Source organism: Trichogramma pretiosum, unplaced genomic scaffold, assembly GCF_000599845.2.
Source record: "Trichogramma pretiosum strain Unisexual culture from Peru unplaced genomic scaffold, Tpre_2.0 scaffold3, whole genome shotgun sequence".
NCBI lineage: Eukaryota > Metazoa > Arthropoda > Insecta > Hymenoptera > Trichogrammatidae > Trichogramma > Trichogramma pretiosum.
Window position 1 is genome coordinate 4908021 of NW_019641698.1, and position 18322 is coordinate 4926342.

The 18322-nt window shown below is 43.0% G+C and overlaps 1 protein-coding gene across 4 annotated transcripts in view; it reads left to right on the forward strand.

Annotated features, from left to right (window-relative positions):
- Positions 1–18322, forward strand: part of LOC106650778 — a 30517-nt gene that overhangs the window by 10985 nt on the left and 1210 nt on the right. For 2 of the 4 annotated variants that reach the window (XM_023462340.1, XM_023462339.1), the window contains 14 exons: positions 10582–11011; positions 11091–11560; positions 12544–13028; positions 13901–14078; positions 14270–14368; positions 14682–14902; positions 15001–15139; positions 15522–15833; positions 15909–16396; positions 16490–16581; positions 16649–17280; positions 17355–17577; positions 17701–17997; positions 18092–18284. In XM_023462340.1, coding sequence (XP_023318108.1) covers positions 10582–11011; positions 11091–11560; positions 12544–13028; positions 13901–14078; positions 14270–14368; positions 14682–14902; positions 15001–15139; positions 15522–15833; positions 15909–16396; positions 16490–16581; positions 16649–17280; positions 17355–17577; positions 17701–17997; positions 18092–18284 — 4259 coding nt within the window. The remainder of the gene's footprint in view (positions 1–10581; positions 11012–11090; positions 11561–12543; positions 13029–13900; positions 14079–14269; positions 14369–14681; positions 14903–15000; positions 15140–15521; positions 15834–15908; positions 16397–16489; positions 16582–16648; positions 17281–17354; positions 17578–17700; positions 17998–18091; positions 18285–18322) is intronic. The other 2 variants (XM_023462342.1, XM_023462343.1) reach the window with 2 other exon arrangements.

An 18322-nucleotide genomic window follows, 5' to 3' on the forward strand; every position in this document is an offset into this window, starting at 1 on the left:
AGAGAGGGAGAGGATAGAGAGGCGAGGGCTAGGCAGCCACCAGTGAGTGCACTAGCGTAGAGTAATTGTCAGAGCTGCAAAACTAGGCTATTATGAAAATGTGGACGTTCAGCGTCGACGACTAGTACGATGACAACGACGTACATCGTGCAAACAATATAGCACTGGCCGTCCTCGGTTTTGTATAATTAAAGCGTATTAAGCAGGCGGCGCGCATTGCTTATAATTTAATCCTCTTCGAGGGACCCCTATGAAAAAATTACGCGGATCTCTGCGTCTCTCGCGCTGATCAAGGGCTGCAAGTATTACAGCCAGCGAGCCAGTTTCAAAAGCGCGACGAGTATTGGCTAAAATTTCGCCTTCTCATTGCCAATTTATGAACATTACAGCGCGCTTGTATTGCTGTTCTAACGACTCGATATAGAGCACGGTCTGGATATATCCGTAACTCGGGCAATAGCAAAGATCTTAAGTATCGAGATCGCCTTGCTGTAGTAGCGCCAGCTACACTCGGACAAATGTTGGCTAAACGATAAAAAAAAGCTCTCGGATGAATACAGTTAACTTGCGCTCGAAATATTCGAATCGGTCCGAACAATGGAGAAAAGTCCGGCACTACTACCATCGGGTCATTGTTAATTCTTTCAAAAAGTTTTTGTTCTCCTATTTTTGCGCTTTTTAACGTGTACGCGCTTTCTGTGCAATTACAGTGTGCTGCAGTCTCTTTCGTTTCTTTCCGTCGATGCGATCCTGCCAGCCGGGCATATAGTGTCCAGTAGTATAGTGTGCGTCCTGAAAGAAAGGATGAGAAAAAAGAGATTGTTGGATTACTCAATGAGGTACGTTGTAATTGGAGAGGAGAATCTTGAATTTGTACGGGAGTCCTTTAATTCATTGCGATATGGTGGAAGCACAATTAGGATTAAAATACTTCCTCGGAAAAATTGCAAGGCAAGGAAAATGTTTGTCTTAATCCACGTAGAATATCACCAAGGACGAGCAGCCAAGTTTTTAAGCAAATAAAATAAACGCGCAGCGATCTTTTTTGCCCTGCTGTTCAAAGAGTTTTCGCTTAATTTTCTATCTTAATTGAGTTTGTTTGTTTTCAACAAAGTGTCGATTGGTGAACAAAAATCTCGCTCTACAAACGAGAGATGACGCTAGTCAAAATTACCCATGCGTCTATATTTTCATTAACTATATACAGAGTGCAAAGGGTTGCGCAGTGCCGCATAAGTAAGTTTCTTTCGCATAAGCATGTCTCATCCACGCGCGCTCGTGCATCAATGCGGCGGCGGCGGCGCCACGTCGTAAAGCCACGTGTTTATTTTGTGTATACGCGCAGAAAGACTTTGTAATATCAACCGCAATGGCATACCAATTTGTTATTAAACCCTGGCGCGCTAGCTTTACATGCATATTTTCAAAAGCTCTGGCACATACAGCAGTCCACAAAGTTACTTTGTTAAACGAGTTATTCATCTGAAAGGGCGGGCATGAGATGCACTTGGTAGAGTATAGCGATTCGTGTACAGAGAAGCTGAGAGCGAAAAAAAGTGGAATCTAGAACTGCATCCTGCAGCTACATAGAGGATTCGATTAAGTTCTAGACAAGACCTTTAACTATTTGGCGAGACATCGCAGCCTCGTGCTTTTCCTTAATTTCCCTTAATTAAAGTTCATTCAGATTCCTACCAAAGTTGTGAGCCGATCAATCTACTATATATTCAGTGAGGAAAAATTCACGAAAAGATCAAGCGCATCTTTGAATTATAAGCGATCATCCGTCGACCTCAAGTTCTCTAAGTGCAGTCTATAGTCTGTTAAGCTTTGCACATAATCATATAAGCTGTTTTTATCATGGACCCTTTCAAGCCCAAGAGGGGTGTGTTTTAGTAAATAATAAAACAATTTTACAGAGACAGGACGTTTGTGCATATAATATATGAAGGATAATGCTCTGTGATGCAGCATCTCTTTATCAAGCAGAAAGTAGAGAAACGAGTTCGCTAAGAGTTTAGCTCATAGAGGCAGCGTGCGCTAATTGGCCGTAGATAAATGATGCGAGACTCGAGAGCTGATTCTGTTAAAAAAATACGCTGGAGCTTCGTTCAGTTATCGACTGGCAAAGAACATCATAGGAGCAGTTGTAGTATATAGCGACGAGTGAAAGCTTTTGCGCAAAGAAAAAATAGAAACTTTGCCGTGTTTTTCATTTCTGCTAATGATACGACAGTTATATTGCAACGAAAAGTCATTATAATAATGGCGAATCACTCGTCGATCCGACAAGGTCGATCGCATGGACACCGAGTAAAAGAAGAGCAATTTCAGAAGTTTAACCGCAACCCGAAACAGTTTTGTATCGGCTTAAGTGTTTTGGGCCGGATCGCGTGTAGCCCCTGAGCCGCCGCAGTATCCATCACGTCGGACACGCGCGCGATTGAACCCACAAAACTACAATCGAATTGGGCGTCGATTGAATAACGCGCGAAGCTCAACGTATTTAATGCGCTATAGGCACACACACACGTATATATAGACAACAAACCCAGAAGATAAATGCCCGGCTCCGCGGTGCGCAGCTTGCAAACCCCGATTAAAATGAGAAACACGAGCAATAAGGTTTCCTGAGAGAGAAGTAAATACTGCGCCGAATATCGGCTTGGCTTTCTATATACGTTTATATGTATATGCACAAACACATATTTTAGTCGGTGCGCGCGAGCTCGATATAACAAAGACAAGCTTTTCCTCTGGCAACGCCAAAGCAAAGTTTGCGATCTCTTCTCTCTCGCGAGCGAGCGAGTAGATACGATGTGCGTTGTATATATATACTGTACATCCTCAAAGCATAACTCAATTTTAGTCCGTGACGCGCGAGTTGTACACCACCGGTATAGGTGCAAAAGCCGGAATTCTGAGCTTTATATAGATATCTTCCGGATAATATATATGTACGCGATTCCTGCATAGATATATAATATACTCGCATGAAATATATATATGGCAAAGGAGCGCCGCCGTAACGAGACCAAAATGAGCATCACTAATTTGACGGCTTCACGTTTGCTATAATATGCACAAAAGCTTGAAGTACGTTTTTATCACGCGCCACCAATTTTGATTATGCCGTTGGCAATGAAAGCGCATTAAAGCTCGGCGCGGCTCCGCCTCTGATCATTAGTCGTTATCAGGGCTTTTTTTCAACCGCATTTTTCCCTGTACACATTTCAGCGCCGAGCTGTGTTATACGTGCTTTTTCCTCCTTTGTCCCTTATTCTCTCTTTTTTCGAGTACGTTTGCGGGAGTATAGCAGCAGTGCGTTATACGCGAACTGATCGCGCGCAACGTTAATATGACACGGATTACAAGCAAATAGGATTGGCAAACGGTACAATCAATTGTGTGCGTCGCTGCGCGAGCTCGCGCAGAGGCAGCGGCACGTCGTTGTATTATTTTGATATCCCTCAGCTCAGAAGCTAATATGCAGAAGCACTGCGCCATGCAGCTCTAGGCTTGTATTTAAGTTAGATATATGTACGCAGGCGCGTGTACGTGCATATATATATAATGGCTGGCTGCAGCGCGTAGTTCCACTATGGCACATCGTGGAAATCTCATCATCGAGAGTTTCGATTGTCATTGTTGATCATATAAGCGGTAGAATCATAACGAGAATCGCTGCTCTATACCGTACTGCACTCAAATGTGACCGTTGCGCCACCGATACGTATGACTCGCGAGCGCGTATGTTTATTGATATACATTTTTACCCTTCCGAAGTGATTGGATCGGCTGTTTATACTGCGCGAAACGAGCAAAGCTCAATGCTCGCGAGTATACTTTTACCTCGAGTTACACAATTTGCAAATTAAACACTTGCGAGAGAGCGAGCGGCCTGCGTGCGTACAGCCGAGACGAAATTGTATCGGTGCACAATGCGAACGATGGAGCGTTTGATGGAATTATGAATCGATTTGCTCGAATGAGAGCATATAACAGATCGAACCCATTGCCTCGCATGTACTTACAATACTGCGAGAGGGAAAAATGATGTAATGAAAGTTGCCGATGTCGATCGAACGAAAGATTACCTTTTTTGTACAAGCAAACTGATTATTTAGCGAACAAACGAATGTACATTACAAAAGTAATTGTATGGAAATTTAAAAGCTTCGAGGCAAACAAGCGTCTGTGAAAATGTTTCGCTTATTTGTGTAATTCATAAAATATGTATATCATTAATCTTGCAGCACCGCGACAATTTTAATAACAATGCAAATTGTGAAAAATAAAAGCTCGCGACCGCCTTGAACATCCTTAAACGCCATATCTTATCGCATAAAATAATCTATATTAAACATTGAGTAATGTCATAGCGTGACTGAACTAGCAAAACTAATAATAATCTAACCGATAATTATCGATTATCAAACGCCTGCGAAACTTACGCGTAGCGTATACGAGTTTGATCTGGATGCGCACGTGTGATATATATCATGGATGCAAAGCACAAGTTTGGGAATTCAGTGGGTGAAAAACTGTTTGATGATTTCTCTCGACTAACTACGGGGGAATATTAAAGCAGTTCCGTGAAAGGGAAAACGATGCCACGCGCGAGTACGAATGTAGCAGTCGCATCATGCACCACGCACACACACACACACATGCGTCGGCGATATAAGCACGTATGTAAGCACACTTACAACCTGGGGATGTCGTAATACATAAACAGTACCTACGTACACGAGTATGCTACACATATGTGTCACGTGTAGAGTTCGAAAACGCGACGTTCCAAATATTAGCTTGCGCTTGCGCCGCTCGGTTATATTCGCAGATGCTGCACCTGTACGTTGTACGTATGCGTTCGCATGCGATATAACTCGCAGCAGCTCAGCTCGTACACTGGAGTTTCACCTACTTGCAATATTCAACGAGAGGTAACATACGCCTGTTTTCCCCGACCAGCAGCACTTTTCACACTCGTCCGTTTCCATTTCCGCCGGTTACGCACACCTACATGGCGTATTACACAGGCGCACACGCTTGCACACGTGTACGTAGGTACATCCGCGCGCATACGTCGGATGCTTGTATATAGTCGAGCCGTCGAACTTTTCAAGAGAACAGCTCTCTTTCTCTATCTTTCTTTATCTCTCTCTCTCTCTCTCTCTCTCTTTCTCGTTCGTTTTTTTTCACAATATGCATATAACTTGTTTAGACAGAGCAGCAGTCTAGTGGTTGCACATACAGACGCACACATACACCATCGGCTTGTACCCCCTCGGCATACCGGTATAAATCTTCGATTCTTTTGTTCCATCGGTGCGAGTTTGCACGAAGCTTGAGAGTCGTTTCGCGTTTTACCGGGGCTATATGTGGATCGACGTATGGATATACGCTTAGCAGAGCAGCAGTAGCAGCATCGAGTCTCGATGCCTTTATAAAATCCCAGCGCACACATCCCGTCGCGCGCCCCGAGTCGAAAGCGCCGCGGCCGCGTTTATACCTCGTTCTCTCGTTGTGTGCTCATACATATAACTATGTATATTACGCGGGTTGCATGTTAATCCGAGTTCAAATATTTTCTCTCGCTCTAGATGAATATTTTCAAAAAGAAATTCAAGTAGTTTTGCTCGTTTGATTTGCAGTTGGTGGCTGGAGCGCGCGCGTGGATGAATTTTCCTCGCGCGCTTTTGAGCTCTCTATCTCTCTCTTCTCGCGATACCCTTTGGCTTGGGCGCGCGTTTGACGCGCCGGAGACCTTTTTCAAAGGTATATTCCTCGCGGCAATGCGATACTCTCCAAAAGACTTTGGAAGAGGGAAAAAAGCTTCTTTTTATCCATCCGCGTATCCAGTCGAACGTTATACTTTTCCCGCCTCACAGCGCTTGCAGTACGTTATGGAAATCTAGGGTGCACGTACGAGTCTGTGCCCGGTTCGCTCACTCGTATACGTGTGTATGCAAGCTTACACAATCGTTTTCAGTGATCAGGATTTTCGACGTTTTCGAATGTAAGCGCACGAATAATCGAAGTTTGCGTGTGCAAGAACTCAAAGGCCGCTGCACAGAAAAACCATTGCACACACACATAATATCGAATCACGGAAACGGGAACGAAGCTCAGGACTGAAGAAAAAATATTCGCTCGAGCTTTTGACGTATATCAGTTTCAATTGTAATATCGCATTCGGCTATGCATCTATGCGATATGCCAACTCGATCGGATTAATTAACGAGCTCGTTCTCGCTCGACGTGGTGATGTTTCAATAATGCATTAGGCAGACTGCACACTCGCTAGAGAGCAAAATGTTGCAAACTTGTTGCATAATTACTCAGTGATCGGTAAAAATTCGTGCGATATTAGTCGCGATCTGCGCCGCTGCCGCTGCTACTACTGCTGCAGCTGGATGCACAAAAGAAAAAGTACACCCGAGAGCGCGAGAAATGCGTAATCCGGGCGGCTCCTGCACGTCGGAGTTTGTTGCGCAGTTTGCAAACTACCATAGTTTGCATATCTTTTAGCTATTCTATAGAGTGTTATTGTATCGTATAAAAGTACAAGGGAAGTACAAAAGAGCTCGAGAGAAGATATCGAATAATGAAGTAAGCCAAGTTTTAATACTCAGGATACGTCGGGGGGGTTGAGGTAATTTAAGTACAGTTAGATCAATGGAATCGCAATGGAGAGTAGGAATAGTTTGCGTTATTACGTTGAAAAGTATAATAGATCACGGAAAGTCGAAAAACGCGCTGATTTCGTGATTTCATTTGCTTCTTGATAATGAAAATTACTCGTGCTTTCAGCAAACGACAAAGTAACTCCTCTCGAAATTTCTTATTACAAAATGGCAAGTCGAACAAGTAAATTATACGCAAGTCCTTTTATCAATCACCGAAATTCTCGTTCTTAACTCCGGCATTGTACGGTAGCTCTTTTGCAACCCCGCAGTCGAGTTGTTCTTTTTCATTTTGCAAATTTCTTCAAGTTGAATCCTCCATGTCGGTTCTACTCGGTGAGTATTATATTCAGCTTTGGTCGGTCGCGCGCGCGCGGCACTGCTACTGCGAGGAGAAGGCGCATTCGCATCCTTGTAATTGCTATCCGCAAATCTGTCCCATTTGTCTATGTCACATTTAGTCATACATTATTAGCCCCTTCTAGCACCAGTGACTAGAGCAGCGCACCGGGTCGAGCAGCGTCGCTTTTAGCCTCGCTCTCTCTCTCTCTCTCTTGCTCTCCTTCTCTCGCGTACGTTGAGGGCAAAACAGGTCTAGAAAATGATAGATGCCACAAACTCGCGAGCGCAATTAAACTGCTTGGCATTGGAGAGTTTGACGCAAGCTTGGGTTTTGCGGCCTCCTCTATATATAGCAGTCGCCGACGTAGCTTTTCGTCCTTAGCCTCTTGCAGGCAGGCGGGCAGGCAGGCGCGCGACGGCACAAAACTTACAAAAGCCATTTTTCTTTTCTTCCTCGGCCCAGTTTCTATCTTTCGTCTCGCGACTCTGGCTGTTTATTTCTTTTTCTCATTCTTTTTTTGGTATTATTTTTCATCCTCACATTCTATTCTTCATTCTTATAGATAATGCACTGTCTCGGTAAAGCGTTGAATTTGTGTAAATGTGTGTATTATTCGTTTCGAATGTGTATGTGTGTGCGGTAGGAAAATGCCAAGCACGCGTCACTTGTCACTTCGGTATAAGCGCGAGGAAGCTAGAGGAGGTGGTACAACTCGATCCACCTTAGATGTGTTTTTCCCTTGGTATTTTTCATCTCTGTTTTAATACCTGTATTTAGGATACACCACGACTGTACAATAGCGACAAGCGAGCGAAACTGCGCCCGATATTATATGCTACATTGTTGCTGCGTGAACGCGTACGTATATCTCTATACCAACGGACTTCCGCGGTGTACTCTCTCAACTGGGTCGAGTGTGTCGCGGGCGAGCTGGTATAAGTGCGGTACGCGCGCTGTCTTGCGATACACACGAACCGCTTGCGTATTCTCTCGCGCGCTCCACGACACTTTTTCCCATTTTTCCGCGCTCTCGAGAAATAGTAGCTGCACGGGTTTTTTCATAATTTCGCACGCGCGCGAATTTCTAACGAGTCGCTCATTTTTTTCATTTTTTTTGGCACAACTGCGTACAGTTGGAGCCGGGAAGGATTTCCGCGACGATTGCTCTACGACGGCAGCAGCAGCAGCAGCCCAGGAGGAGAATTTATCAAATATAACGAGCAAATATATGAGCGAGCAGAGCTCGAGAACGAAACGAAGCTTTAATTTCGCGAATTCCGCAAGTTAATGTGCACGACAACTTTTAGCCATTAAGGATTTGTCGATATCTTCGGGAATGGGGAGGGCTAGAGGTAATACGAAGTTTTGCAAGAATTACCGAGTCGATAACTTATAACTTTTCCGAAGGTCATCTCATTTGCACTTATTCACAAGTCGAGCCGAATCGTATACACATAGTTATAGTCTCCGCGCGTCACTGCTGCTGTACTTGCACGCTATATATCAAGCTCTCGGACTAATCGATCGAAACGAGAGGAAATATATAGGAAAGCTCGAATGTGCCTATGGACCTCTGGTCCCTTTGAGGAATATATATCGGTGCTCTTTAGCTGCGGTACTTGAATACGCATAATGAGAGTTAGGGGGTCAGAGAGCGAGAGAATGAACGAGCCATTTGTCTATATACAAGCGCATACGTGCGCATAGACGTGAGCTGGGATGCAAATGACTCGATTTGTCATTTCTGACGTGCGGCTAAATTCGAGTGGTCACACACGCTTCTCTCTATACGTTTTACTCGTGTGCGCCGCACGCAACACTTCTAGGGTATATATCTATCGATGTCTTCGTCTCTATCCTCTTGACGTAATCGAACTCGCATACACATGCACGTACAAGTTCCTCGGTATACATATCGCATCCTTCTAAAGGTAGCCCAGCAATTCTATAATGAGTTAATTTACGACCTTAGATCGATCGAGTCCTGGCCGCACGGTGGGCACGCTTGTTTTCACAGACAATCCCGTATGCGCCGTGCGCAAGCTGCAAGCTGCAAGCTGTGGCGGTAGCTGCTGCTACCGTCGTACTTAGTACTTTACATTGTTAGAGCTACATAAGGAATTTCAGTTATGCATTCTCTGGATCAGTAAAGAGGCTTCCTTGGGAGTAATGGCTGCTGCCGCTACTGCTCGGCTATAAGGAATCCGATATATCGATCAACTTATGGGCGGCACCCGTGTATACTGACTTATCGGACCTTCATAGCCGCGTTTTGATACAGCGAGAAAGCTCGATCGCAACTCGCGCGCCCGAGCTTATAATCTTTATCGTCTCAAGGCATATTGGCACTGACGAGGAACGACGACGACGTCGAGACTAAAAAATCCTATGAGAGAGCGATCAGAGGGAAGAACTTTAACAACCGATTAGATCACAAGTCAAATTTCTCGGTTCGATTATAACAGCTAATTATGTACTTAATTAAATTTCAAAACGACTGAACTTTTGCGCGGATTGCCTTGGCATCAAAATCTATAATTGGAATTCCATCACCTTTTCAAACTAAAGTGATGAGTTTTATCAATTTACTATCGAGTCACTCAAATATATTTATTACTTAAAAAATGTTATCATACTATCATTTTTCTCCTTTGAAGCGAGCAATCATGGAAAAATATACGATTCCGGTTTTTAAGAGACGTATGTAAAGTATTTTGATTAACTGCGTATAAGTACCGTGAGCTTTTTCATATTTAAATTAAAAAATTGCGAAAAAATGGAATACGCGCAAAAATTGCGTTGAAAAATATTCAATTATTTCATGCATTTGCAAATATTAAAAAAAAAATCAATTTCTCTAGAATAAACGCAGGTACTTGAACCCGTTCACTCTCACAGATTAAATTATAAAGACCCACACACGCAGAAGCTCTTTTCACACTGCACAACAACTCGTCACTTGCATCTGAGCTAGATGACGGCGGAAAAAAGGAAAAACAATTAATTAACCCATTGTCTTCCATCTTCATCGCGTCTCTATTGTTTCACAAATGGCACTTATCATTAAAAATCCCAGACAAATTGCCTTGGATCCAATTAAATTCATTTAAAGAAACTCTATTATTTACCAAGTTGCATAGTGAATTGGACAAATAATCGGGCCCCCTAAACTTGCCCAACGGTTAATCAAAAGCGTAAATGCCTGGAAACAAAATAAGAAAGTATCTTTTTACCGGGACGTTTTATCAGTGAATTCCCTGCATAATACGCTAAAAGTTTTCCGGAAAATTCATACGAGAGATCCCCAAGGGTGGATAAAAGTTCACAAAAAGTTTAGTTTCCATTGAAACTTGATATTTTTTATATACATTACGTGCAGAGCAACAGAGTGGAAAAACGTATGCTAGAAGATGAAAAAGTTGCGCACAGAATTATAGATAAAAAGTAAATTTAGTCAATCGTTATAGGGATATATGGGCTTGAAAAAGGATTTAAAACACTGTGCAGCATATACGAAGTCGAATGAAATTTGCTCTTGTCTGACCACAGGTGATATCGGAATACTGCAGAACACGCCTGCAGTCGAGGCCATTCACGCATACCGTGACGGACATGTATCGCGAGGTAGTGCGTTCGGCCAGTTATTCGGCGCGGAAACGAGCGGCAGTGGCCAGAGCCACCCGACAGCAGCATCAGCTACAGCAGCAGCAGCAACAGGCGCAACCGCATCCCTTGAGTGCCAATGCGGTGCCAGCACGTCAGAATCCACCGGGTAGGCATCATCATCATCATCATCATCACGGCGCCAAAGCCAACGGCAACGCTTTGTTTAAAGCTCAGTCGCGCAATTCACGCTCGCAACCGAACCTACTGAATCTAGGCCCGGAGGGACGATGCTCGGCTTACGGTTACGTGATCGATGCCCGAAATCTACATTTGCGCACCAACTCGCAGCCCGAATACTGCCAGCTGAACCGAGGTAAGTTTCAGATGCACGATATAATATATGCATTATACAATTCATTAATCAATCGATGTATGCATGTGATTTGCAATAGCGAGTATCGGAGCGACAGTACCGCATCACGTAAGAAGCACCAGCAATATAGCGGCTATGACGGCTTCGTCTGCATCGTCTGTGTCTGGCTCGGTGGCGAGCAACAACAGAGGACCGAATGTCAGCGGCGGCGGTGACGTCCGGAATGCGAATAATGCGTGCTCGAGCAGCGGCTACGGTTTCGACCCGGTTTACGCGATGCCGGTCAAGCCGTTTCTCAGCACGCAAGACGTACGCAACGCTAATACCAACAACAACAACGGCAACGCGGCTCGACTATTTCAACGTGCCGAGCAGCAGCAGCAGCAGTTTGGCATTACGACGGCTGAACAGCAGCAGCATCAGCAGCATCAGCTGCAACGACCGCAGACCATCGGCAATGCTACTCGCTCTGGCATCTCGCAGTTGAACATCAACGAATCTACCTCTGCTGCTGCTGCAACTGCTGCTGCTCAAACACGTGAAACAGAGGTAAAAAAAATTTTCCGACCTGCCTTCTTTATATTTACGGTTCGTTTAACTACGCGCACGCGAAAGAAAAGGGTGAACGAACAACGAAAAATGAAGAGAGAGAATAAAAAAAGAACTGCTTTGTTTCGTAAGAATATTTATGAACTCGCAAAACTTTGGATCGAGTGCAGCAGTGAGGGTCGCAACCAGTTACTGTATTTCCATTCATACTTATTCATGTTTACTGTGCCATGCACAAGACGCTCGCGTATCGATTATTGAATTTTCATTGTTACTCAGAAAGTTATTATTATATGCACGAATCGTACGGTCGTCGCGCGTATATATTTTTACATTTCAACTTTAATAGAAGCGATAGATATTTTAAGAAAATCCATATAAACAGTAGTAGTCCTCGCGTGTAAACAATTTTTTTCCTCTCTATCAACTTGTGTCGTAACCCGAGGGAAAAACGTGCGCCATTCGCTGCATTGTGTGCGCTCATATACATTACGCGCGGCGTGGCATGTAACGAACACGTCTCTTTAATTAAAAGGAAAAAAAAACTCGATGAAAAAAGTATTTGACGGTGATTATGAAAAAGAAGAAGTATATATTGGCGTCCTTAATTTATTTCGTGCAGCGAGCTCGTACAGCCAAGACTACGTATACTTTTTCACTTATCGCACTTTTCGCGTCTCTAATCTCGTCGAGCTTCCAGATCTTCTCGAACTTCCCAGGAGCTAATTATCGAAATTCCGGTGTGCGTGTGCCCCGTGCAGTAGTAGTTCGCGCAGCTCACGAAATTTCTTCTCGCGAATAATAGAGCGCTCGGCGCGTGGAGCAGAACTACCGAAGCTTGACAAAGATTCTCACGAAATATTTACCGCTTTCTCTTCGATATACATAGATATATATTCGAAGAGCCAATCTCGCGTGTAAGTGGCATTATTAGAAGCACAATTAGACTAACTGTGCATTATTCCACGTTACTTCTAACCCAGGACCTGTACGCAACGCCGTCGAAGCCCAACAGCAACCTATTGCAGCGTCAACATTCCAGTCCGCAGTTTCCTTTGATCTCGCGCCAAGATCGCGAGGGAAAAAAAGTTTGGGAATTCGACAAACCGACGTCGAACGAATTAGCCGGCAAGTCGGCATCGTTGTCAGCGTCGCAAAACGGAAATAACAGCAGGACTACTGCAGCGAGCCAGCGACAATATCAACAAACGCAGCCAACCTCAGTGGCGGCGGACGAAGAACAAAGCCCGGAGCGGCAAAAACAAATTGAGAGCAAAGCCAGCAGCCCCTACAGTACACCGCGAGGGCCGCCACCTCCCAAGCCCCCGCGAATAATTACCAGCTTGAAAAAGGCTCAAGCAGCCCACGCCAGTGCAGCTGCTTCTGCTGCTACTGCTGCTGCTACGGCTGCTGTCAACGCCATCGGCGCTCAGGATGTCGCGGTAGCCAAGCAGCAAAAACCACCAAGGTAACTAATGAACTTCAAAGCGCCTTTGCTCTTTTATTAGTTAGCTTAATTGAAATGAATTTTTGCTTCAAATCTGATTGTACCTAGACCAAGCGAATAACGAATTCAATCATTCAACAACTCTGTAAGGCTTCTGTACTACACTCTGGCATTGCCTTTGCCCTTTTTTTCTATTATGAATGCTATGAATTTTCTAGTACATCGGTTCGACTATTCCCGGCATTTATCATTCACATTCCGCAGAAATATGCTTGAATATGTATAAAGGAGCAAAAAAAAAAAGAATAATACAAGTGAATTTCGATTTTTTTTTCTTTTGGAGCAAATTCAAAAGGAATACTGTGTTTGTCAATAGCAGTCACGCGCGTACACTTATTTATTCACAAGTCGACGTTGTGCTAGCGTGAAAATACAAAATAATTAAATGATACCTATAGATGTAAACGTATGTGCATTTATATAGAGACCTAGTTTGAAACATGAAACATGAAAAAATGAGTAAAAAGTAAATGACATCTGAAAGACGCGTTTTTGTCTGTTATTCAAAAGAGAAAGAGGCGCCTCTTAAGGCTTAATTAAACCACATCCGGTAGTTCGTTAACGCCTTGGTTTTTTATTTCGTGCGTGATGCTGCGGATGCATATATTTTTCCCCAGCTTTTCAACGCCATATCTGCAAATATTTTCTGTGAGAATGCTATATGAATAAAACCGATTTTTTTTCTCCAACGTGTATTCCAAATAAACGTTGACATTTTTTTTTAAATCATGATATTGTTTTTCGACCAGCTGTTTCTGGACACGGAAAATAAATAAAATATCGATATGCATGTTGAGGCCGTTAGATTTTAATTCATTTTTTACTCCATGTAGGGATTTCAAAAATGGACCACGAGCACTTAAAAGCAAAGCCGTTCAGAGAGCCCCATCCCGACTTTATAGAACGGTTAATGGACCAGCGGCGTCATTTAATAAAACGCATTGCGTCGGTCCTGAGTTTGTTGTACGAGCAAATCAACCAGCCAAATTACTAACCGTGGGAGATTTTAAGGTGAGTGAGCCTAGCAGGAAATTCCGTAAATTTTCAATTCATCGAAAAAATTCATTTTCAACGACAAAATGCTGTGCACATTTTAACAAAGTAATCCTTAAAAGTGCAGGGCATAGTTTATCCGGGATTCCGTGGATTAAAAATTTTCCAATATTATCTAATTAAATCGAATTCCTTGGCATTATTTGCAGATTAATAATATGGGCCGATTGACGGTTATTCTTCTAACTGGGCAACGCATCGAGGTGACATGCGATCCTCAAAAAGTCACGGCTGGTGAATTATTTCAGGTAAGGGTTTTTTTTACATTACAATAAAAGTTCATTTTTGCCTTGATTATATAAAAATTGATAGAAAAAAAAAGATCGAATGCTTATTTAAATCAAACTAATTAACTCGCGATCGAGTGCCTGCAATCGATAGAACGAACGAAGTGCATCGAAAACTTTCAGAATCGTTCATGCTTGTAATTATTCCTTCTGTAAATTTCTAGAGTATGGCACAAATAGATAAGCACTTGGCTTTTCTATGCATAATTATACTTTCCTCATTAAAATGTGTAATACATCAGATTTATTAGAATACAAAATATATTATTACCAGGTCTTGGTGCAATCAGAAGGTCTAGAAGAAAACTTCACTCTTGGTCTTGCGGCTTTACTCGCGGGGGATTTCGCAATGCTGCCATCGGAAACGAAATTAAATAAGGTCGCGCCACCGGGTTGGGCGAGTAGCGGTAAAAATAAAATATCACTGGGTCTTCCAACTACGTTCATGTTATACTTGAGACTGCGCTTCTTCTTACCTTCGCTTCGAGGAATCAGGTAAATGGCCAGATGCAAAATCAAATATTTATTAGTACATTGCGACGACACCGCGTGGTGACAGCGACCAAAAATATGTTTAAACATTCGTTTTTCAGGAGTTGGATTTCCAAGCACATGCTTTATTTGCAAATCAGACGTTGCATATTAGAGCAGCAGTTTGTGTGCCCTCTGGCTCAGTTGATAAATTTAGCTGGTCTAGCTCTGCAAGCGGAATTCGGAGACTACAGTGTTAACGTAAGTTAAATATTTTACTTGCACTCTTACTCAAATTTCTATTCTACCGCAGTGCTATTAAAATGTATTTTCTATTTAATTCATTAACAATTTATTTGCCTGAATTGTTACGATTAATGTATGTAACGCGGTAGCAAAATAATCTAGAATTAAAACTTTCGATTTAAATTTTTCATTAACTTATACAATACCTGAGTTGAAAAACAAAAAGGTTCAAAATTACTTGGAAAAGCATACTCAAATATATTTTATAACATTTTTGGGATTCTCAAATTGAGTGTTGTAAATTAATTTTGTTGAAAAACTGGCGGCGGTATTTCAATCATTGTTCATAAAGTAGATAAATCTATACAAATATTATAACTTACATTTCTATTTTCAGGAGCACGGCTGTAGCGATTACTTCCTTTTGGAACATTACGTCCCAGAATCGCTGATACTGAACTCGGAAGAGCAAAAATATCGGCACCCCCAGTTACCCGATAGCGGCGAGGCGCTACGAAAACGACTGCAGCAAGCACATTTCGAGCGTCGCGGTCTCGATCCGAGCAAAGCCGAGGAGATGTTCATTTCACACGCGCAATGTTTGCCTGACTACGGGGCTCACTATTACACCGCGACCGTTGACGCGAAGGAATTCAATAAAATTATCGCCAAGCAGAAGAAGTGCGCCGAGACGAACAGCCAGCAAAAGGTAATTCTCGACGACGGCCACGACGTAAAACGAAAGCGCTAAACGGGCTTACTTTACGTTTCGATTTGATTTCAGAGCGACGATCAACCACTGCAGCAAATAGCCGAGAACGAAAATATCTACGAGCTCGACAAGAACTCGGACTATCAGATTTATGGAAAAATCGAATTCAGCAATACCGGAGCTCGCGAGCAATACTTTCAGCGCAGTTCTTACACGGACGAGCAAAAAATCATGTTATCTCGAAGTCCGTCGAGCGTGATGGACGACATTTACGCGGCGAAGAAAGCAAACGAAAGCGAAAATGACAAATCGTCGAATAACAATAAAAACAAAGCCAAAACCGCTAAGCCGAAAAAAGGCGACAGTGATGTGTGGCTTGCCGTGCACTCGCAAGGCTTAAAAGTTTTTGAGCGCGGAGCCCGGCTGCGAGAAAGAGTAGAAATGTCTAGATTCGACTGGAAGGATATCCAGACGCTGAGTTATGGCAAAAATTATTTGATCGTTCATACGAAAATAGGTGGCAAACGTTTCAAGTTTAAGTTAAAAATGGATCATCGAAAGTAAGTTTACAACTTATATAAGTGTTTGGTGGCGTTCGCTTTTTATGCCATTAAAACGTTTGATTCGATTAACGTTGATTATTTTTTGTTCAGGAGCTTCTATGCTTTCAAACTAACTTCTTTGCACCATCAATTTTTCTTGAAGCTGCGCTCGGAGTTAACTTCTTTACAAGGATTAGTAAAAGGTTTGTAATTTAAGTCATCAGTCGTGTAATTGAATTGAGATACATCGTTGCTTTTACTTATTTTTAGATTTCGGAGTGCCTTTAATCGTTGAACCAAATTCCCCGAAGCCAAAGATGAGACCGGAGAGTGCAAAAACAAAAATTACCTTCGCCGACGCGGAAAAACAACACAAGTTGGAAAAACCTCGACTCGAGGAGCAGCAAAACAAAGAAAACGAGAATCCATTTAAAGAATCCGACGATATCAAGCTCTCCAATGGAAACCACATCGATACGTTCGACGATGCCGAGAGTAACATTAACGGCAACGGAGGCCAAGTCAACAAACGCCTCGAACCCGAAGGCGAGGCTCGCGATACCGAAGACGAAAACGACCACACTTTGACGGTAAACAGAAACATACTCTCGACGAACGTTTCCAACGGACTGAAAGTGCTCGAGCACCACGAGATCGATAGGATATATAACTACATCGAGGATCGAATGACGAATGGCCAGGAAAAAGAAGATTTCATTTACTCGATGCCGAAGAAGTCTTCTTTTTCTCAATCCAAGACTCAAAAGTCCGATGAAAAAATTGAAAACCCTGAGGCTCTGTACGCTGCGATCAACAAATCGGGACTGCCGAAAAAAATTGAATACACAGTACCTGAAAACGAGGCCTGGAAAGTCGTCGAGGTTCAAAGGCTTCCTCACATGGTAAAGATTTTCCTTGTTTTTCAATATAGCACTGCATAAGTATTTTAAACTCATTGTGCTCTATTAACCAACAGAGTTCAAATGGCAATTATAACTACAATCAGAGTAGAAATCGTAATTTATCGAAGATGCCACAGCGCTTGGAAGTTGTGAAAGTGGAAAATAGATCGATGTATTCTACTTCGATGGATAAACGCCGTTTGAATCTTAATGACGATCTGGAGCTCAGGTCTTTGCAATCCGACTCAGCGTCAGCCAAATCGACGGAATCTCCTTTACCCGAAGCCTACGTATTAAGTAAGAAAATCACTTGGAAACATTTATTTGCTTACTCTAATACCTCACAGACACACCCATCGATTGCTTATTTGCTTGCACGCACGCTAATGCTAATTAACAAAAATATAAAAACCATTGCAGCACCGCCTCTCCGCTCATTGATAACAAAATGTAACGATAGCGATGATTTATCAGATGCAGATATCAGAGCGACGGACGAGCCCTTCTGCATACCCGACGAGACAATGTCGAATTCTCTGTTAGCGAGGCTCGATGAGCTCTCGTTCGCGGAGGAGCGGGTTCTGCGCACGATAAAGCTTCAGCGAGGTCACGGCGGCAGCATCGGGCTCCAAGTGACCGAGGGTAACGACAGCGGCGTCTACGTGCAGGCGGTCTCGGTCGGTGGCTCCGCCGATATGGCTGGGAACGTTAATAAAGGTGAGCTTACGTTCGGTCGGTATACCGTTACAATTTATCCCACTGCTATCGATTTGTTGAATTTAACGTTTTCTTCTTTTTTTGCACATTTCAGGCGATAGAATCGTAGCTATAAATGGACAGAGTTTACTTAATCTTAGGTATGAAGACGCGTTGAAGATGCTACAAAGTACCTCCGAAACTGTTGAATTAGTCTTATCGCAAGTAGTATCTTTACCTTGTCCAGCGCTACTGACAGATAGCCCTGACGATGATTTATCGGAGCCAATGAAAAATAGTTATTTACAGTAAGCATTGATTAAACAAACATTTGAAGTCATCATTT